This window comes from Mesoplodon densirostris, chromosome 19, assembly GCF_025265405.1.
Source record: "Mesoplodon densirostris isolate mMesDen1 chromosome 19, mMesDen1 primary haplotype, whole genome shotgun sequence".
NCBI lineage: Eukaryota > Metazoa > Chordata > Mammalia > Artiodactyla > Ziphiidae > Mesoplodon > Mesoplodon densirostris.
In genome coordinates, this window is record NC_082679.1 from 29,028,691 (window position 1) to 29,051,383 (window position 22,693).

The 22,693-nt window shown below is 40.0% G+C and overlaps 1 protein-coding gene across 2 annotated transcripts in view; it reads right to left on the bottom strand.

Annotated features, from left to right (window-relative positions):
- Positions 1-8,282: 8,282 nt before the first annotated feature.
- The window catches only part of MYLK3 (myosin light chain kinase 3), a 58,127-nt gene continuing 43,716 nt past the window's right edge, over positions 8,283-22,693 (bottom strand). For both annotated transcript variants that reach the window (XM_060084026.1, XM_060084025.1), the window contains exons 10-13: positions 11,737-11,865; positions 10,404-10,556; positions 9,303-9,435; positions 8,283-8,342 (exon numbers count right to left, since the gene is read on the bottom strand). In XM_060084026.1, coding sequence (XP_059940009.1) covers positions 8,283-8,342; positions 9,303-9,435; positions 10,404-10,556; positions 11,737-11,865 — 475 coding nt within the window. The remainder of the gene's footprint in view (positions 8,343-9,302; positions 9,436-10,403; positions 10,557-11,736; positions 11,866-22,693) is intronic.

Below are 22,693 nucleotides of genomic sequence, written 5' to 3' on the forward strand. Positions count from 1 at the left end.
TATGCATCCAAGGTGCAGTTGTTATCAGTTTGGGAGAATCGGTGGTATGCAAAAAGCCGTCTACTCTAGCAGGAAAGAAGCCCAGGTTGCTGAACACTGAACCATACTGCTCCCCAGAGCACAAACTCTTGAATCAGACTTTCTGGGTTTAAAACACTGCTCAGCCATTTACCACCTGTGAAACCTTGAGCAAATTAATTAGCTTCTTTATGCCAAATCATTAAGTAGGAATAAAAATAATGTCTACCTCCTAGAATAATTTGGAGGAGTATCTGAGCTAATACATGTAAAGCATTTAGTACAGCTCCTGGTATAAGTATTTAGTAAGTATTAAAATACAGAGGGGCTTCCCTGGTGGCGCAGTGGTTGAGAGTCTGCCTGCCGATGCAGGGGACACGGGTTCGTGCCCCGGTCTGGGAAGATCCCACATGCTGCGGAGCGGCTGGGCCCGTGAGCCATGGCCGCTGAGCCTGCGCGTCTGGAGCCTGTGCTCCGCAACGGGAGAGGCCACAACAGTGAGGCCCGCGTACTGCAAAAAAAAATAATAAATAAAAATAAAAAAATAAAATAAAATAAAATAAAATACAGAAAGAAACATGTAGAGGTCTCACATAATCATATATTAGCATCATATTAAAAAATTAAGAAACAGACTAAAGTGCAACAACATGGTAGACCTAGAGGGTATTATGCTAAGTGAAATAAGTCAGAAATACAAATACTGTATGATCTCACTTACATGTGGAGTCTAAAAACAAAACATGAATAGACAAAACAACAAATTGGTGGTTGCCAGAGGGGAGGTGGGTAGAGGGGATGAGTGAAATAGGTGAGGGAGATTAAGGAGTACAAACTACCAGTTATAAAATAAATGTCATGGGGATGTAATGTACAGCATAGGGAATATCAATAATATGTAATCACTGTATGATGACAGGATAACTAGACTGGTGATCATAATGTGTAGAAATATCAAATCACTATATTGTACACCTGAAACATATAATATTGTAAGTCAATTATACTTTAAAAAAGAGACCAAGGTTTATTTTCTTTGATATCCACATACTGAAAAAGGTAACCTTACTAAATACTTACTTTAAAACTATGGAAAAGGGCCTGGAAAGATAAGTTGCTAGGGGCTCTGAGGCATCATGCCAGACATGATTTTAACCGAAATTAAGAATATATGATCTACAACGAAGCAAACTTCAAAACTCCAATAAAATATCAACATATCTAAGGAGAATAAAATGCATGGAGAGATTGCACGTTCATGAACAGAAAGGCTCAATATTGTCAAGATGTTAGTTCTTCCCAACTTGATCAATAGATTCAACACAATTCCAATCAAACTCCCAGCATTTTGTGGACATCAACAGACTAAAGTTTATATGAAAATTAAAAGACCCAGAACAACAATTCAATATTGAAGGAGAAGAACAATGCTGGCGAGGATGTGGAACAACAGGAACTCTCATTGCTCGTGGGAAGGCGTAATGTTACAGCTACTTGGAAGACAGTTTGGGAGCTTCTTACGAAACTAAACATACTCTTTTTTTTTTTTTTTTTGGTAGGTGGGCCTCTCACTGTTGTGGCCTCTCCCCTTGCGGAGCACAGGCTCCGGACGCGCAGGCTCAGCGGCCATGGCCCACGGGCCCAGCTGCTCCGCGGCATGTGGGATCTTCCCAGACCGGGGCACGAACCCGTGTCCCCTGCATCGGCAGGCGGACTCTCAACCACTGCGCCACCAGGGAAGCCCCTAAACATACTCTTACCATGTAATCCAGTAATCATGCTCCTTGGTACTTGCTTAAATGAGTTGAAAACTTATGTCTGCAAAAGCCTACACATTGGTATTTATTGCACCTTTATTCATAATTGCCAAAATTTAGAAGCAACCAAGATGTCTTTCGGTAGGTCAATGGATAAACTGTAGTACATCCAGACCATGGAATATTATTCAGCACCAAAAGGAAATGAGCTATCACATCATGAAAAGACATGGAGGACATTTAAATGCTTACTTCTGAGTGAAAGAAGCCAATACGAAAAGGCCTTATGGCTCCAAGTATATGACACTATGAAAAAGGAAAAACCTATGGAGACAGTAAAAAGATCAGTGGTCTCCAGGGGTTGGGGTGGGGGCAAAGATGAATAGGCAGAGCATAAAGGATTTTTAGGGCAGTGAAACTGTTCTGTCTGATATTACAATGGTGGATATATATCATTATACATTCATCAAAACCCACAGAATGTGCAATACCAAGAGTGACCCCTAATGTTAGCAATGGACTTTGGGTGATAACAATGAGTCATTGCAGGTTCATCAACTGTAGTAAATACACCCACTGTAGCAGGTGATGTCAGTAGTGGAGGAGGTTGTGGATGGGGCGGTACGGGCAGGTACAGAGGGCATAGCGGAAATCTCTGTCCTTCCTGCTCAATTTTGCTATGAACCTAAAAACTGCTCTAAAAAATAAAGTTTATTAACTTTCAAAAAAAAAGAATACATGATCTAATTAAATATATCCATGAAGAATGCAATAAAGTGATTGATTGCATCCAAATTTTTTAAGCCTAATCAGAATGGTATCAATAATAGTGGTTGCCTTCTATCTGCTGTAAATAAGGTATAATACCTGCTGCATAGAACAGGAGTAACTAAGGGAGTGATTTTCTTTCCCTGCCCCTTTTAATTCTAGACACTTAGCAAGCTAAGGTTAGAGAAATGCTGTAATCAAATGATCCCACAGGCATAATGTCCCACAGCCATGTGGGAGAGGGGAATGAACGTGAGCTTTAGAACCACATGCACTTGCATTTAAATTCTGACTCTGCCACTTATACCCTGAGAAAATATTACGACCTTAATGAGCTTCAGTTTCCTTGTTTATAAAATGGAAATATTATCTACTTTGTGAGAATTAAAGATAATATTTGTAAAATGTGTGACACTTAGAAGGCATTCAGTAAATAGTGCTTCTATTATTACTTTGATCTAAAATGGATGTGAGTCTTTTCCTCATTTATTTTAAGAAGGTATATAATTTGATTTTGGTACCAAGATTTAGATTCTAGCTTTGGGTCAAAAGCAATCTATTCGGGGCTTCCCTGGTGGCGCAGTGGTTGAGAGTCTGCCTGCCGATGCAGGGGACACGGGTTCGTGCCCCGATCCCGGAAGATCCCACATGCCGCGGAGCAGCTGGGCCCGCGAGCCATGGCCGCGGAGCCTGTGTGTCCGGAGCCTGTGCTCCGCAACGGGAGAGGCCACAGCAGTGAGAGGCCCGCGTACAGCAAAAAAAAAAAAAAAAAAAAAGCAATCTATTCATCACCAGGTAAAATTAAAGCACATTCACTTTTTTAAAAAAATTGTGGTAAATATAAAATTTACTATCTTAACAATTTTTAAGAATACAGTTCGGGCTTCCCTGGTGGCGCAGTGGTTGAGAGTCCACCTGCCGATGCAGGGGACGCGGGTTCGTGCCCCGGTCCGGGAAGATCCCACATGCCGTGGAGCAGCTGGGCCCGTGAGCCATGGCCACTGAGCCTGCCTGTCCAGAGCCTGTGCTCCGCAACGGGAGAGGCCACAACAGTGAGAGGCCCGCGTACCGCAAAAAAGAAAAAAAAAAAAAAAAAAAGAATACAGTTCACTAGTGTTAAGTACATTCACATTGTTATGTGATCTCCAGAACTCTTCATCTCGCAAAGCTGACTCTACCCATGAAACCCATTAAACAACTCCCATTCCTCCCTCCCCCAGCCTCTGGCAACCACCATTCTACCTCTGTCTGAATTTTAACTATTCTAGCTAGATACTTCATCTAAGTGGAATCATATGGTATTTTTTTTGACTTTTTTTCACTTAGCATAATGTCCTTGAGGTTCATCTATATTGTGGCATGTGTCGGAATTTCTTTCCTTTTTAAGTCTGAATAATTTTCCATTGTGTGGATATACTACACTTTATCCATTCATCTGTCAATGAACACTTAGGTTGCTTTTACCTCTTGGCTGTTGTAAATAGTGCTGCTATAGATGTGTATAGTTACGTGTGTCTTGGAGATCCTGCTTTCTATTCTTTTGGGCATTTACCTGGAAGTGACATTTGATAATTCTGTTTTTAAATTTTGAGGAACCACCATACTGTTTTCCATAATAACTGCATCATATTACATTCCCACCAACAGTGCACAAGGGTTCCAATCTCTCCACATCCTGGCCAACACTTATTTTCTGGTTTTTTTGTTAGTAGCCATCCTAAATGGGTGTGAGGTGGTATCTCATTGTGGTTTTGATTTGCATTCCTCTAATGATTAGTGAGCACTTTTTCATGTGCTTGTTGGCTATTTGGGAAAATGTCTGTTCAAGTCCTTCACCCATTTTTAAAATAGGTTTTCTGTTGTTGAGTTGTTCTTTATATAGTGTAAATATTAACCACCTATTAAAAAATTATTGCAAATATTTTCTCCCATTCTTAAGGTTGCCTTTTCACTGTTGATTTCGTGATAATAAATATAAGTACTGTTTGTGGCTTTTTCTTCTATGCCCTGAAAGCAGGTGATGGTAATATATTTTGATTATCTGGAATGTAGTAGGTACTTCGTTATTTTTTAAACTAGTTGTGGGGTAGGGGAATTGCCTTAAAGCAATCTTGTCCAAATGCCCTCCTAGGGCAGGAATCCTTCACAATTTTCCAACACATTCATACCCCAGCAATGGAAGCTTACTACTTAGTGGGTCCATATATTTCAGTACTGTTGTAAGGACTTTTTGGAAGTTCATTTCTTTAACAGCTCCTCTTGGCTTATTTAACTGATTAAAAAATGTTTTACAATGAAAGTTTTCAAATGTATACAACAAATATATACCTCTTTACTAGAGGACAATATTATGCTACCCCATACTGACTACCCAAACCCAACAGTTAAGATTTTGCCACACTTGCTTAACTGTATCTCCCTTTTTCCTGAAGTCATTTAACCCACATTATAGCCACATTACCATTATCACAGTCACAATATTAATAGAAATTCTATCATCAAATATGCAATTAAAAAAAAAATTTTTTTTTTAATTTTTGGCTGCATCGGGTCTTCATTGCTGCGTGCGGTCTTTCTCTAGTTGAGGCGAGCCGGGGCTACTCGTCATTGCAGTGCGTGGGCTTCTCATTGCGGTGGCTTCTCGTTGCGGAGCACAGGCTCTAGGCATATGGACTTTAGTAGTTGTGGCGCACGGGCTTAGCTGCTCCGTGGCATGTGGGATCTTCCCAGACCAGGGCTCAAACCCATGTCCCCTGCATTGGCAGGCAGATTCTTAACCACTGCACCACCAAGGAAGCCCAAATATGCAATTTAGAATTAAATTTCCCTGGATGTCTCTGAAATATATTTTTATCGTTTATTTGCTCAAATCAGGGTCAAGACAAGGTCCACACTTGACAGTGGGTTGCTAATTTTTAATTTTAAAAGCAATACATGCTCATTGTTAAAAAAATTCAAATGGTTTAGAAAGTAATAAAGTGAAAAGTAGAATTCCCTCTCTCCCCATCACCCACTTTCTACACCACACTGTTAACTTTCTTGCATAACCTAGAAAATTTTAATGCACATATAAGCATGTCTTTCCATAAATGGGATAATACCATATATATGTTCTATAATTTTTTTCATAATAAAAATCAGTACATCAAGATCTATCTTTACTGGCTACAAGGTGACCTCCCATATGTATGTGGCAAAATTGAAACCCTTGCTGATAGGCACATATAGGTTGTTTTCAACCTATATGGGCCATTTTGCTATAGTAAAGGTCACTTTGCATACATCTCTGCCCACTTGTTCAAGTATTGCTGAGGGATAAATTTCTAGAAATGGAATTGCCGGGTGAAAGTATGGGCATGACTTTTATTTGGATACATATTCATCAAAAGTGAAAAATTCCATTTTCCCCACACCCTCACCAAATCTGATAGGTGAAAAAAGTGGGTCCTGACTACCTTTCAGAGTTCCTCTGCCCAGCAGTTTTCTTTCATTTTTTTAAATTTAATTTTTATTTTATATTGGAGTATCACTGATTTCCCAGAAGTTTTCAATGACTGTTCATTCAAATTAAAAAGTCCCGTTTGAAATAGTTAATACTAGCAAAGTTACAATCTAAAAAATTTTCAAGTACACACCAGCAGAGAACTACAAATATCCAGAAAATTAAAGTTTCATAAAAGCTCCCTCACCTTTCAAATAAGGGAGGCTAACTTCTGCAGTACCTCTCACTTGTGTGGGCCTGGCCTAAACAAATCCCTCAAAGGAACTTTGTTGAAAAGTTTCTCTAGGTAGAGAATAACAGCATATAGGGGGAAAAATTAAAATTTGATAGCTATCGGATTTTCTCTGGATCTGCCCTGTCTTATATAGAAGCCACTAACCATATGTGGCTATTAAGCACTTAAAATGTGGCTAATACAACTGTATTTCTAATTTTATTTCATTTTAATTAAACGTAAAAATACTAGAAAATATTTAAGATGCTTGAACAACTTGAATATGTGACTATATTTTTCCACAGTAAATTTTATGAAATCTAAATACAAAGTGTATGTCTGATAAAAATCTAGAATCTGAACTGGCATGTATTTTAAGTGTAAAATACACACCAGATTTTGGAGACTTAGTATGAAAAAGAATCAATAATTTTTATATTGATTACATATTGCAATAGGTTTTGATATGTTAAATAAATTATTAAAACTAATTTTACCGGGGTCTTTGTAGAGAAGCTATCAGAAAATTTTAAATTATGTATATGGCTCATATTATATTTCTATGAGGGAGTGGTACTCTAGATCAGGATAACTAACTGTACATTTTTCTGGGGAGAAAATTCATAGCATTCCCCCAAGAATGTGAAGTCCCAAGGAAGGGAAGAATCACCATACTATAGATAGAACTATAGATATCCTCTATAGCTCCTTCTGGAGGCTGCCTTCAGAACCCTTAAAAATAAAGCATTTTACCAAATCACTGTTACTGGCCCATGAAAGGGAGGTTTCCAGCAGCCATCTCTTCTGATATTCATCCACAAGCCGACAAGCTTGGAGCAGGCCTAGATGTGCTGATACTGAAAATCTTAGCTTCCCAACAGGGGTTAGTGTTCCAGGGGAAAGTTATAACCGAAGAAATGCAGCAGGAGGATTAATATCTCCATCTTCTGCCTCTCTCCCCACAATAAAAAAAGTCTTTATTATGGGACAAAAGTCCTGAAAGGCAGTGAAACTGTTGCATGGCTAATTAAAAATTAAAAGTAACTAAAAACTTCTGACCCAAGAAGGTCATGAGAATAGCACAAAAACTTCCTTACAACTAAGGAAATTTAAAGGATTGTTTCCTTTTGAATAATAAAGTACTCCTTGTTAATCATTTCTTGAAGTTAGTTAAGTGATGGGTATATACCTGATAAAACAGTAGGAGAGCAGTTTTCATTTGTTTTCTCTTGATGCATCATTTCTGTGTTTCTCTCAGAAAAGCTGAACATCATTACATTCTTATCTCTCTTTCACATATTACATACCAGTTCCCAGACTTACTAGACCATAGATTCATAACTGTGGAAGAGAGATCAGGAGGGAGACTGCCAATGTCAGGACAGGGCAGAATTAGGAGAGGGTAGAGGTATGTACAGATTTTAAAAGCATATTCAGAACTATCATTGCTCTGATATAACCATGACAGTCAGTACATTTTGAAATTTCAAAGAATATTAAAGGATGCATGTTTTGTTTCTCCAAAGGGAGCACAAGCTAAAACAAGTTTGAGGATCTCTGCCCTAAATCCACATTGCTTCACACTAGAGCAACAAATGTAGTACAAAATGTTAGCTCACACTTGAGCAAGTCAAAAAGCTAGGAATTCTTTGCACTGGAGGAGGTAACACTGACTAACATGCCCTGCGTGATAGTCTACTGGGTTCTTTAATCAGAGTAAGCTTAGACTTTAAATTTGACATATGCAAAGTAGAAGCTTTCCTACCTACCTAAAGCATGCCTACACTTATCACCAAAAGTAGGTACACTTGAAAAGTAATCACAGCATTTCAACTGATCTTATAAGGCAGAAAAAAGTTCTTAGGTCAGTCTCTCTACAGCCACTTTTCATCCACAAGGAAGGCAACAGCCATAACCTTTTTTTACAAAATAAGTAGAAGGCCAGATTATTAAAAATCTTCAGTCATGACTTCACCACCAGTCTCAGTAATTTCTGGGCCCATGGGAGCAGCAGAGTTGAGGATTAGGGACAAGGTGGAAATTTCCTTAACCTGTTGGCAGCAGTCACCACGTAGAAGTGTTTCTTAAGGTAAGGAGAGAAAAAAGGGAGGGAAAATGGCATATTTTTAGATCAATTACTTTAAGAAGAAACAATAAAAGGACTTGCTTAAGTTTAGCCACTTGGGTTTGTTTAAAATTGATAACTAAAGGGGAAAAGAAGATTCTAGCAAAATTATAGAAAAACAGTCACATGACTTTCAGGGGCATGTTTAGAGCAAGTTTGAAGTGAGAAAATATGTTATCCTACCCTTTTCATGTGAAAAATGGAGCACCCTAGAATGGTATTTTTCAAATTGTAACTCACAACCCACCAGTGGGTCATGAAATCAAATTGGTGGGGCATGACTAACAACTTTTTTTAAATGAAACTAAATATCATAGAATAGAAAATATCAGAGTGCATCACACTCTGTGGAGCAAATGTCACAGTATTTTTGTTTCACATGTGTGCGAGTATACGTGTACTTGTATACTGGCTCTCTGGGTAAAGCATTTTGGTTTGTTTTTTATTGAAGATCTAAGCCAATATCAAAATGTTGGAAAGTCACTTCCCTGGAGGACAATTGTTTTTAAGATACATTCTATGTCCATGGTTCCAAAGAGTTCTGTTGTAAACAAAATTATAAAGCTTTTAAAGCCTAATAGGGCTTTCTTAGGCCCTTTTTCTAAAATGTGGAGGAATCATCCTCAAGGTACAGGCAGTTAGTTCTGAGCACTGCACTGCGATGTTCATTGAGAACACATGCTCAAACTTCATTCTGTCACTTCAGGTGTTCACATAGTATGAATTAAATGCTATTTTTATGCCAGTCACTTTTAGTCTGTGGCATTTTTTAATCAAGGTAACAGGTTTTTGACATGAAACTTTTTTCCCCCTAAATAATTTATTTAGAAGCAAAACGTAAGTAAAAACTTAGTACACTTCTTTCAAAGGACATTTTAAGAAAACAAATGCTGCTTTTACTAAATGAAAAACAGATACCTTCCATTTCCTCTGAGCCATGTATTTCTGCAGCAATAGTTGGGATTTGAGACGAACTTTTGATTTAGAAGCTTTGGCAGGCAAGTTATTCAACCACTCATGTTTCAGGCACTGTGTGGCACTCATTCTGCAGCTGTGAAATCAAACAGCAGGTGAGATTTTTAGTTGGGGTTCCATTTTTCTGGCTATCCAAAATCTGTTTAATTGGTAGGAAGCTGAGTCAGTGGAACAGATTAATCATATAAGCAGATTCATGCCACGTACTAAAAAAAGACCTCCTACTACCTAAAATTCCCATCCTTAAAAGTGCAAGACTGTCGTTAGCAAAATGTTCCCTGCCCTCTATTGAGGAGATGTGTCCTAGTGATTAATCACCACCTCCCAGAGAGAGCTGGGGAATCAAGGCAGGACAGTAGGAGGGCCAGCTGTGCCTGGAATTGCTCTTAAGAAGTAAAGAGCATGAGCCTCGAAAGAAGCTCATCTTTCTTCACAGAGAATAATGTCAACTTGTTCATCTGAATTAGAAATATATTTCTTCTCACATAACTTTTCACAATAAGGAAGAAACAAAACAGTCAAGGCCAGGGAACGAGAGCTGTCTCAGAGCCCAGATCTTGGGCCCCATCACTTGTAGTTATTTCCATATGTCTGAGTATCGGAAAACTCAGTGTCCCAACCCATAACCTTGATATAGCTACTGAAAACGAAGTAGGTCTTCATCACCAAGAAATAAGGTTTTCTGTCTTTTATTCTGGGGAATAACAACTGCATATCTCAACTTTTTTTCAACATTAGCCTATGAAAAGCAATAACTTGGAAATAGGCCTAATTTGTAAATATGGTCCTTTCTAAAACTCTTGTCTCGATTTTATGCTCCTAGTTGCTTGTTTCTTAACTGACTTCCTTTGTCCCTTTCCCTGCTACCTTTTCTTTTTTTCCCCCAAAGAAGTAGCAGACTAAGAAATCCTGGACAGAATCGGTCTACAGGGAGAAAGGACCATTCGCTTCAGCAGCCCTGCCCAGCACCAGCCTGATTTCCACAGCACTCAAATGGATGGTCACCATCAGGATGGATCATGGGTGACAAGCAATAAAGGGTACCTCTTCTCTTTGATCAGCAACCGGGAGACAAAGTCCTTGGCCTCCTCTGACAGCCCTTCAAAGGTGTCAGCATCAAAATTCCAGCTACAGTTCACAATGAAATTCATGGTCTCTGCATCTGTTTCCCCTAGAAATGGGGACAAACCACTGAGCCTACAGAGGAGAGAAAGGACTGTCAGTATGTGGAAGCTATACCAACACACACCGACAAGATAGAGAAGCCTCTTACAAGGTCAAGCAGAACTAACCAGAACCAAGAGGGTTCAAAAGAAAAGCACCCCCATTGCCTCTCCACAGGAGAAGTCCAGTGCGCTCAATAAAGGAAGTGGAAGCACTGAAAAATTGACAGCAGGGAGAGTGGTGGAATAAGTCCCCTATCATGCTCACCACATTCCCCCTTACCCTGAAGTAAAGAGTAAATTGGGGTCCAACCCAATATGCCCATTTATCAGGTACATTTGACTGAACATTAAGATAGCTTGGCATGTCTCTGAGACTACCCAGGCCTCAGGGCCAAAGGAGAACTGGCTTTATTAGGCTCCTCTAGAGGAGGGCAGAGAGATGAGACAACTTCACTGGCTGGCCTTGGGCCACAATATTCCCCAACCTGGTGTAGCACACACACAAAGTGTGGGGAAACAGTTAAACTGTAATAATAAGACTGGGAGCAAAGCTTGATTTTGTTGAGCCTCTGAGGAAATAGCTGAGGAATGTCCACAGTTGGAGAGAGAGGAGGACATTTAGTCTGTGCACAGATCTCCTCTCAGCCCATCCTAACTCTTCTTCTTCAGCCCACAGAAAACAGGGAGTGCAGAGCAGAGGGACAAAGTTAGAAGATGCAGGAGCTGTGCCCTGCCCTGCCCTCCCCTCTCCTTACCGCTTCAGTGCACTCCAGCCCCACTTGCACCACAGCTCCTGCATTTCTTTGCCAGAGGGCTTTCTCTCCAGTGGAAGCTGATTTATCCACCCAGAAGTTTCGGGGAATTAATAACTCTGGGACCATCCCACTAGCAACAACTGATTAGAGTCGGTGTATTAATACCGCAACTCACTACCCCACTAGCTGGCCTAGCTCTGAGTGGGTGTCCCACAGTGGGCCCCAGTTCCCTGCAGGATTAAACTCCAGGTGCCCGCAGTGGTTACTGACTCCACAACACACACTTTACTGGCTGCCTTCCTTCCCCATTTCACTTCCCCACTTCTCTGTTGGCTTTTCTTAGGGATGCCTCCCCAATAAACTCCTTGCCCTCAAATTTTTGCTGCTTCTAAGGATACCCAAACTAAGACAACTGGCCCCCATTCCCAGTGGGGCGTCAGGCCCCTGGGTACTCACAGCATGTAGGTGATGACTCCCACACTCCACATGTCCGTTGGGAACGAGACAAACTCGTAATTGACAACTTCCGGGGCCAGGAACTCTGGAGTGCCAAAGTTCACCTTCAGCTTCTCCCGAGGCTTGTACCTGGGGAGGAGGGGTGCAGAGGACAATGGGAGTGAGCCCTGAGAGATGTGGGTGCCCGGCTAATTCCTGGGGGGGGGCGCTAAACACTCCCCAAACCTTGCTGTCAGCCATGTTTTCTGGACATCATATCCCACCACGCGTGGTTTACTGGGAAATCATCACACACCCAGGCCCTAAATGCAGACTTTCCTAAGTCACTGTGGAGAATAAGAAAACCACAGTCCTCCTCCTCCTCCAGGTATTTACAATCTGAAAAGAGGGAAGATCAATATATCTTAATCAAAAAAGGGAAGATCAATATATCTTATGTGACTGGCCTGCAGTCACATGGATGAGCACAAACAACCTGTGTAGAAGCTGTGTGGGGAGGACTGCTCTATTGTGCATCATGGTTAAAGGGAAGACGATAGGAGTTATAGAAAGAGGCAAAATGCTCAACATCACTGATCATCAGGGAAATGCAAATCAAAACCACAATGAGATATTACCTCACACCATCAGAAAAAAATAGAAAATTGCAAATGTTGGCTAGGATGTGAAGAAATTAGAACCTTGTCAGTAGGAATGTAAAAGGGAACAGCTGCTATGGAAAACAGTATGGCAGTTCTTCAAAAAAATTTTTAAAGAACTACCATATGATGTAGGAATCTTACTTCTGGGTATATATCCAAAAGAATTAAAAGCAGAGTCTTGAAGAGATATTTATACACCCATGTTCATAGCAGCATTATTCAGAATAGCCAAAAGGTAGAAGCAACCCAACTGTCCATCAGCAGATGAATGGATAAAAAAATGTGGTATATACATACAATAGGATATTATTCAGCCTTAAAAAGAAAGGAAATTCTGACATATGTTGTAATATGGATGAACTTTGAAGACATTACAATAAGTGAAATAAGCCAGTCACAAAAAGGCAAATACTGTATGATTCCACTTATATGAGGTTCCCAGTGTAGTCATTTCAGAGACAGAAGGTAGGCTGCTGGTTTCCAGGGGCTGAAGGCAGGAGGAAAATGAGGGGTAGTTGTTTACTGGGTACAGAGTTTCAGTATTGCAAGGTAAAAAAAGCTCTGGAGATTGGTTGCACAACAATATGAACATATTTAAAGACTACTGTAATCTTGAAAATTGCTAACATGGTAAATTTTATGTTATGTGTATTTTATACAATTACAAAAAGAAAAAGAACTAGAAAAAGTATTCTGGACATGAAGTTTAAGGAAGGCTAGGAAGAGAATTGATGGCTGTATGGGGAAGGTGTTGGAGAAAGTTGGTTTTTAGAATCAGTCTTGAAAAAGAAGAAAACCTCTATCTGAAATTTAATGGGCAGCAAAAAAGATGTCCTTCAGTTGGAGAATGGATAATATAAAGTATGGTACATCTAGACAATGGAATAGTATTCAACACTTAAAAAAAATAAAAAAGAGATTCACAGAAAGATAGACAAGATGAAGAGGCAGAGGGCTATGTACCAGATGAAGGAACAAGATAAAACCCCAGAAAAACAACTAAATGAATTGGAGATAGGCAATCTTCCAGAAAAAGAATTCAGAATAATGATAGTGAAGACGATGCAGGACCTCGGAAAAACAATGGAGGCAGAGATTGAGAAGATGCAAGAAATGTTTAATAAAGATCTAGAAGAATTAAAGAACAAACAAACAGAGATGAACCATACAATGACTGAAATGAAAACTACACTAGAAGGAATCAATAGCAGAATAACTGAGGCAGAAGAACGGATAAGGGACCTGGAAGACAGAATGGTGGAATTCACTGCTGCAGAAGAGAATAAAGGAAAAAGAATGAAAAGAAATGAAGATAGCCTGAGACATCTGGAACAACATTAAATGCAACAAAAATCACATTATAGGGGTCCCAGAATGAGAAGAGAGAGAGAAAGGACCCTAGAAAACATTTGAAGAGATTATACTCAAAAACTTCCCTAACATGGGAAAGGAAATAGCCACCCAAGACCAGGAAGCTCAGAGAGTCCCATACAGGATAAACCCAAGGAGAAACACACCAAGACACATAGTAATCAAATTGGCAAAAATTAAAGACAAAGAAAAATTATTGAAAGCAGCAAGGGAAAAACAATAAATAACATACAAGGGAACTGCCATAAGGTTAACAGGTGATTTCTCAGCAGAAACTCTACAAGCCAGAAGGGAGTGACGTGATATACTTAAAGTGATGAAAGGGAAGAACCTACAACCAAGATTACTCTACCCAGCAAGGACCGCATTCAGATTTGATGGAGAAATCAAAAGATTTACAGACAAGCAAAAGTTAAGAGAATTCAGCACCACCAAACCAGCTCAACAACAAATGCTAAAGGAGCTTGTCTAAGTGGGAAACACAAGAGAAGAAAAGGACCTACAAAACCAAACCCAAAACAATCAGGAAAATGGTAATAGGAACATACATATCAATAATTACCTTAAACGTGAATGGATTAAATGTTCCAACCAAAAGACACAGGCTCTCTGAATGGATACAAAAACAACACCCATATATATGCTGTCTACAAGAGACCCACTTCAGACCTAGGGACACATACAGACTGAAAGTAAGGGAATGGAAAAAGATATTCCATGCAAATGGAAATCAAAAGAAAGCTGCAGTAGCAATACTCATATCAGATAAAATAGACTTTAAAATAAAGAATGTTACAAGACACAAGGAAGGACACTACATAATGATCAAGGGATCAATCCAAGAAGAAGATATAACAATTATAAATATATATGCACTCAACACAGGAGCACCTCAATATATAAGGCAACTGCTAAGAGCTCTAAAAGAGGAAATCGACAGTAACACAATAATAGTGGGAGACTTTAACACCTCATTTACACCAATGGACAGATCATCCAAACAGAAAATTAATAGGAAACACAAGCTTTAAATGTCATAGATTTATTTGATAGTTATAGGACATTCCATCCAAAAACAGCAGATTACACTTTCTTCTCAAGTGTACACAGAACATTAACCAGGATAGATCACATCTTGGGTCACAAATCAAGCCTCAGTAAATTTAGGAAAATTGAAATCATATCAAGCATCTTTTCTGACCACAACGCTATGAGATAAGAAATGAATTAAAGGGGAAAAGAATGTGAAAAACACAAACACATGGAGGCTAAACAATACGTTACTAAATAACGAAGAGATCACTGAAGAAATCAAAGAGGAAATAAAAAATACCTAGAGAAAAATGACAGTGAAAACACGATGATCCAAACCTATGGGATGCAGCAAAAGCAGTTCTAAGAGGGAAGTTTGTAGCTATACAAGCCTACCTCAAGAAACAAGAAATATCTCAAATAAACAATCTAATGTTACACCTAAATGTTACACCTAAACTAGAGAAAGAACAAACAAAACCCAAAGTTAGCAGAAGGAAAGAAATCATAAAGATCAGAGCAGAAATAAATGAAATACAAACAAAGAAAACAATAGCAAAGATCAATAAAGCTAAAAGCTGGTTCTTTGAGAAGATAAACAAAATTGATAAACCATTAGCCAGACTCATCAAGAAAAAGAGGGAGGGGACTCAAATCAATAAAATTAGAAATGAAAAAGGAGAAGTTACAACAGACACCGCCAAAATACAAAGCATCTTAAGAGACTACTACAAGCAACTCTATGCCAATAAAATGGATAACCTGGAAGAAATGGAAAAATTCTTAGAAAGGTATAACCTTCCAAGACTGAACCAGGAAGCAATAGAAAATATGAACAGACCAATCACAAGTAATGAAATTGAAACTGTGATTAAAAATCTTCCAACAAACAAAAGTCCAGGACCAGATGGCTTCACAGGTGAATTCTATCAAACATTTAGAGAAGAGCTAACACCCATCCTTCTCAAACTCTTCCAAAAAATTACAGTGGAAGGAACACTCCCAAACTTATTCTATGAGGCCACAATCACCCTGATACCAAAACCAGACAAAGATACTGCAAAAATAGAAAATTACAGACCAATATCAGTGATGAATATAGATGCAAAAATCCTCATCAAAATACTAGCAAACAGAATCCAACAACACATTAAAAGGATCATATACCATGATCAGGTGGGATTTATCCCAGGGATGCAAGGATTCTTCAATATATGCAAATCAATCAGTGTGATACACCATATTAACAAATTGAAGAATAAAAACCATATGATCATCTCAATAGATGCAGAAATAGCTTTTGACAATATTCAACACCGATTTATGATAAAAACTCTCCAGAAAGTGGGCATAGAGGGAACCTACTTCAACATAATAAAGGCCATATGAGACAAACCCACAGCAAACATCATTCTCAATAGTGAAAAACTGAAAGCATTTCCTCTAAGATCAGGAACAAGACAAGGATGTCCACTCTCACCACTATTATTCTACATAGTTTTGGAAGTCCTGGGCACAGCAATCAGAGAAGAAAAAGAAATAAAATGACTACAGGGCTTCCCTGGTGGCGCAGTGGTTGAGAGTCCGCCTGCTGATGCAGGGGACATGGGTTCGTGCCCTGGTCTGGGAAGATCCCACATGCTGTGGAGCGGCTGGGCCCATGAGCCATGGCTGCTGAGCTGTGAGTCCGGAGCCTGTGCTCTGCAATGGGAGAGGCCACAACAGTGAGAGGCCCGCATACCACACACGCACAAAAAAAGGACTACAGATTGGAAAAAAAGAAGTAAAACTGTCACTGTTTGCAGATGACATGATACTCTACATAGAGAATCCTAAAGATACTACCAGGAAACTACTAGAGGTAATCAGTAAATTTTGTAAAGTTGCCAGATAGAAAATTAATGCACAGAAATCTCTTGCATTCTTATACACTAATGATGAAAAATCTGAAAGAGAAATTAAGGAAACACTTCCATTTACCATTGCAACAAAAAGAATAGAATACCTAGGAATAAACCTACCGAGGGAGACAAAAGACCTGTATGCAGAAAACTATAAGACACTGATGAAAGAAATTAAAGATAATACTGACAGATGGAGAGATGTTCTTGGATTAGAAGAATCAATATTATGAAAATGACTATACTACCCAAAGCAATCTACAGATTCAATGCAATCCCTATCAACTTACCAATGGCATTTTAATACAGAACTAGAGCAAAAAAATCTTAAAATTTGTATGGAGACACAAAAGACCCCAAATAGCCAAAGCAGTCTTGAGGGAAAAAAACTGGAGCTGGAGGAATCAGGCTCCCTGCCTTCAGACTATACTACAAAGCTACAGTAGTCAAGACAATATGCTACTGCCACAAAAACAGAAATATAGATCAATGGAACAAGATAGAAAGCCCAGAGATAAATCCATGCACCTATGGTCAACTAATCTATGACAAAGGAGGCAAGGATATATGATGGAGAAAAGAGAGTCTCTTCAATAACTGGTGCTGGGAAAACTGGACAGCTACATGTAGAAGAATGAAATTAGAACACTCCCTAACACCATACACAAAAATAAACTCAAAATGGATTAGAGACCTAAATGTAAGACCGGACACTATAAAACTCTTAGAGGAAAACATAAGAAGAACACTCTGACATAAATCACAGCAAGATCTTTTTTGATCCACCTTCTAGATTAATGGAAATAAAAACAAAAATAAACAAATGGGACCTAATGAAACTTAAAAGGATTTGCACAGCAAAGGAAACCATAAACAAGACAAAAAGACAACCCTCAGAATGGGAGAAAATATTTGCAAATGAATCATCGGACAAAGGATTAATCTCCAAAATATTTAAACAGCTCATGCAGCTCAATATTAAAAAAACAAACAACCCAATCCAAAAATGAGAAGACCGAAATAGACATTTCTCCAAAGAAGACATACAGATGGCCAAGAAGCAAATGAAAAGCTGCTCAACATCACTAATCATTAGAGAAATGCAAATCAAAACTACAATGAGGTATCACCTCACACCAGTTAGCATGGACATCATCAGAAAATCTACAAACAACAAATGCTGGAGAGGGTATGGAGAAAAGGGAATCCTCTTGCACTGTTGGTGGGAATGTAAATTGATACAGCCACTATGGAGAACAATGTGGAGGTTCCTTAAAAAACTAAAAATAGAGTTACCATATGACCCAGCAATCCCACTGCTAGGCATATACCCAGAGAAAACCATAATTCAAAAAGACACATGCGGGCTTCCCTGGTGGCGCAGTGGTTGAGAGTCCGCCTGCCGATGCAGGGGATACGGGTTCGTGCCCCGGTCTGGGAAGATCCCACATGCCACGGAGAGGCTGAGCCCGTGAGCCATGGCCGCTGGGCCTGTGCGTCCGGAGCCTGTGCTCCGCAATGGGGGAGGCCACAACAGTGAGAGGCCCGCGTACAGCAGAAAAAAAAAAAAAAAAGACACATGCACCCCAATGTTCATTGAAGCGCTATTTACAATAGCCAGGTCATGGAAACAATCTAAATGCCCATTGACAGACCAAAGGATAAAGAAGATGTGGTACATATATACAATGGAATATTACTCAGCCATAAAAAGTAACGAAAGTGGGTCACTTATAGAGACGTGGATGCATCTAGAGACTGTCACACGGAGTGAAGTTAAGTCAGAAAGAGAAAAACAAATACCGTATATTAACACATATATGTGGAACCTAGAAAATGGTACAGATATACCGGTTTGCAGGGCAGAAATTGAGACACAGAAGTAGAGAACAAACATATGGACACCAAGGGGGGAAAGCGGCGGGGTGTGTGGGTTGTGGTGTGATGAATTGGGAGATTGAGATTGTCATGTATACACTGACGTGTATAAAATGGATGACTAATAAGAACCTGTTGTACAAAAAAATAAATAAAATAATTTTTTAAATAAATAAATAAATTTAGTGATAAAAAAAGAATCATCAATCCATGAAAAGACATGGAAGAACTTTTACAATCTACAAAGAGTAAATGCTGGAGAGGGTGCAGAGAAAAGGGAACCCTCTTGCACTGTTGGTGAGAATGTAAATTGATACAGCCACTGTGGAGAACTGTATGGAGGTTCCTTAAAAAACTAAAACTAGAACTACCATTCGATGCAGCAATATCACTACTGGGCATATACCCTGAGAAAACCATAATTCAAAAAGACACATGTATCCCAAAGTTCATTGCAGCACTATTTACAATAGCCAGGACATGGAAACAACCTAAATGTCCATCCACAGAGGAGTGGATAAAGAAGATGTGGAACATATATACAATGGAATATTACTCAGCCACAAAAAGAAATGAAATTGGGTCATTTGTAGAGATGTGGATGGACCTAGAGACTGTCATACAGAGTGAAGTAAGTCAGAAGGAGGAAAACAAGTATCGTATATTAATGCATATATGTGGAATGTAGAAAAATGGTACAGAGGAGCCTATTTGCAGGGCAGGAATAGAAAGGCAGACGTAGAGAACGGATGTGTGGACACGGTGGGGAAGGGGAGGGTGGAATGAATTGGGAGATTAGGTTTGACATAAATACACTACCACGTGTAAAATAGATAGCTAGTGGGAACCTGCTGTATAGCATAGGCAGCTCAGCTTGGTACTCTGTGATGTTCTAGATGGGCGGGATGGGGTGGGGGAAGGGAGGTCCAAGAGGGAAGGGATATATGTATACATATAACTGATTCACTGCACTGTACAGCAGAAACTAACACAACATTGTAAAGCAATTATACTCCAATAAAAATAAATAAATAAAATGGATAACCAACAAGGACCTGCTGTATAGCACAGGAAACTCTGCCCAATATTATGTAACAACCTAAATGGGAAAAGAATTTGAAAAAGAATAGATACATGTATATGTATAACTGAATCAGTTTGCTGTACACCTAAAACTAACACAACATTGTTAATCAACTATACTCCAATATAAAATAAAAAGTTTAAAAGAAAAGCATATTGCTAAGTGAAAGAAGCCAGTCTGAAAAGGCTACATACTGTATGATTCCAAATATATGACATTCTGGAGAAGGCAAAACTGTGGAGACAGTAAAAAATCCGTGGTTACCAGGGATTAGGGAGGAGGGAGAGATAAACAGGTGAAGCACAGAGGATTTTTAGAGCAGTGAAAATACTTTGTATGATACTATAATGATGAATACATGTCATCATACATTTGCCCAAACCCATAGAATGTACAACACCAAGAGTGAACCTAAATTTAAACTGTGGACTTTGGGTGATTATGATGTGTCAGTGTAGGCTTATCAATGGTGATGAGGGGAGGACTTGCATGTGTGGGGACAGGGGATAAATGGGAAATCCCTGTTCCTTCCCCCCAATTTTGATGTGTACCTAAAACTCCTCTAAAAAATGAAGTGTTAATTTAAAAAAATTAATGGGCACTTCCTATTTGCCAGATACAATGCTAAAAGTTTTACTTATATAAACTTTTCATCCTCACAACCACCCTATGAAGTAGGTAAGTTTATTGTCCCCATTTTACAGATGAGGCAATTGAGAAACAGGGAAGAATAAAATAAATATCCTGCCAATGTGGCCTGATTCCTTTAAATCAGGGATGTGAGTTTTCAAAATACAGTCTCTTCTTTTCCAAATTTTCTGAGAGTCAGGCAAATGCAGACCCTGAGCCAACACAGACCATACTCATCCAGTGAAAGAGCAACAAAGATCACCTTGGTGGCTGAGTTGTGGCGGAAAGCCAGGGAGGGGAGGAGAGCTAGAGCCTTCCTCTGGCAGCCTGTTCCTCCCCTGCACTGGCACCTGACTGGAGCCTCGGGGCCAAGGAGCCAAACTGAGAGGAACAGGCTTCCCCTTGAGGAGAGAAGGTCCAGGCTCTCAGCCCCTGGACGTCCCTTTCCCAGGATGCATCCTTGTTTCCACTGCTTCATCTGCCCCACAGCCACATCCTGTATCACGTGACTTTGTAGTTCCTTCCACTAGAGATGGCATATATTGCCCCATCCCATTGATGGTGAGCTTGGCCACATGAGCTGCTTTGGCCAGTGGAATGTGGGTGGACATGACGGTGGGCCAATTCCAAGCTAGGCTGTAGGAGCGTACCCTCTTGCTCCTCGGCCATCACCATGAGAAGAGAATGAGACACACCTGGAACAGGCCTGTCCTCACTGACCTGCATCCAAGCCCAGTTCAACTCAGCCTAGATCAGTGACTCCCAACCAGTGGTGTGTGGGTAAAAGTTTAACAACCAGCTATCTGATTTTCTTTTAAGTTTTGATTTGTAGCATTTGTCAATCATGTAAATACTGATTTCACTGTGTCTGATTTAAAAGTACCATCACCATGTCACTGAATGAAGAGGTGGGAAGAGATCGGCAATAGCACACTATTCTATAGTCTTTCCACCATATAGATAACAATCTGCGTAAATAAACTCATGAGCATAAATAATTGTGAAATGTAGTGAAATAATTAGGAAGTGTTAACTTTTTAAAATGTAATATCTTTGTTTTTAAATAATTTATTTAATTGTAAGCTTATACAATTTAATTTTTAAAAATGGCTATGTTTATCAACTGACTTACAAGGTTCCTTATCAGGAGCTAGTATAAGTTGGGTCCAGCATACTAATTCCCCAGCTGACTCGAAAATATGTGGAGGAAAATAAACAATTGGTGTCTTAAGTCACTGCATTTGGGGGTGATTTGTTATACATCAGTACTGTAGCAATAGTTAACTGATCCAACCACCCCAAAGCTGTGTCAAAATATCCACTAAGACCCCCCTCTCCAGATTCCCAGCGCGAGGCCCTCTGTGATCATAAGGTCACATATAAGGTTGCAGCCTCATAATGTTTGAGATAGGCACCTCCTCGCCCTGCCAAAGGATCTGATGAAATGGGCTTAGATTCCAATCTGAGCACTGGACTGGGAGTCAGGAGGCTCATCCCTGCACCCAACATTCTGGAGACCAAGATAATTAAACAAGGTACTTCCCATTCTGTCTCCGTTCTCGACCCCTTGACATGTCCCTACTTAGACCCACTGATGACTCTCACCACCCAGCCTGGTGTAAAACTGGTCCCTCTTGGGCTTCCCTGGTGGCACAGTGGTTGAGAGTCCACCTGCCGATGCAGGGGACACGGGTTCGTGCCCCGGTCCGGGAAGATCCCACATGCCACGGAGCGTCTGGGCCCATGAGCCATGGCTGCTGAGCCTGAGCGTCCGAAGCCTGTGCTCCGCAACGGGAGAGGCCACAACAGTGAGAGGCCCGCGTACCACAAAAGAAAAAAAAAAAAAAAAAACCTGGTCCCTTTTGCTAGATGTCAGAGTCTCTGAAGATTTGTATGGCCCCACTCTACTGGAGGTCATACCTGCACTCACAATCTCAGCGCCTTCTCACAGCCCCACCCAGAAATACAACTGTACTTTCTATAGTTCGTGTTATGGGGAAAATTTGTCATTTCCTCCCTCTTTACAAACATTTAACTATTCTGGAGCATAAAGCATGCTCTCTCAAACTGCACATTCCCCCCACAGATCCCTCCTTTTAGAAGGACACACTTCCCAGGAAGCAGGCCAATTTGTCAAAAACCAATCTGCCATAGAATCTTTTTGCTGAATGACCAGTTTGCCAGACTATTGAGGATGTTTTTGATGTTTTCCTTTCATCTCACAGCCAGAACCTGTGAACCTGTCAGCCCAGTTCCACTAAGTGCAATTTCCTGAGTACCACGTTTTCTGACACCTGCACTTCTCCAGTGCCCGGCAGTTTTTCGTGGGTGGCTTTCTCTTAAATATGGCTCCCTGGGAGTTCCCTGGTGGTCCAGTAGGTAAGACTCCATGCTCCCAATGCAGGGGGTGCAGGTTCGAT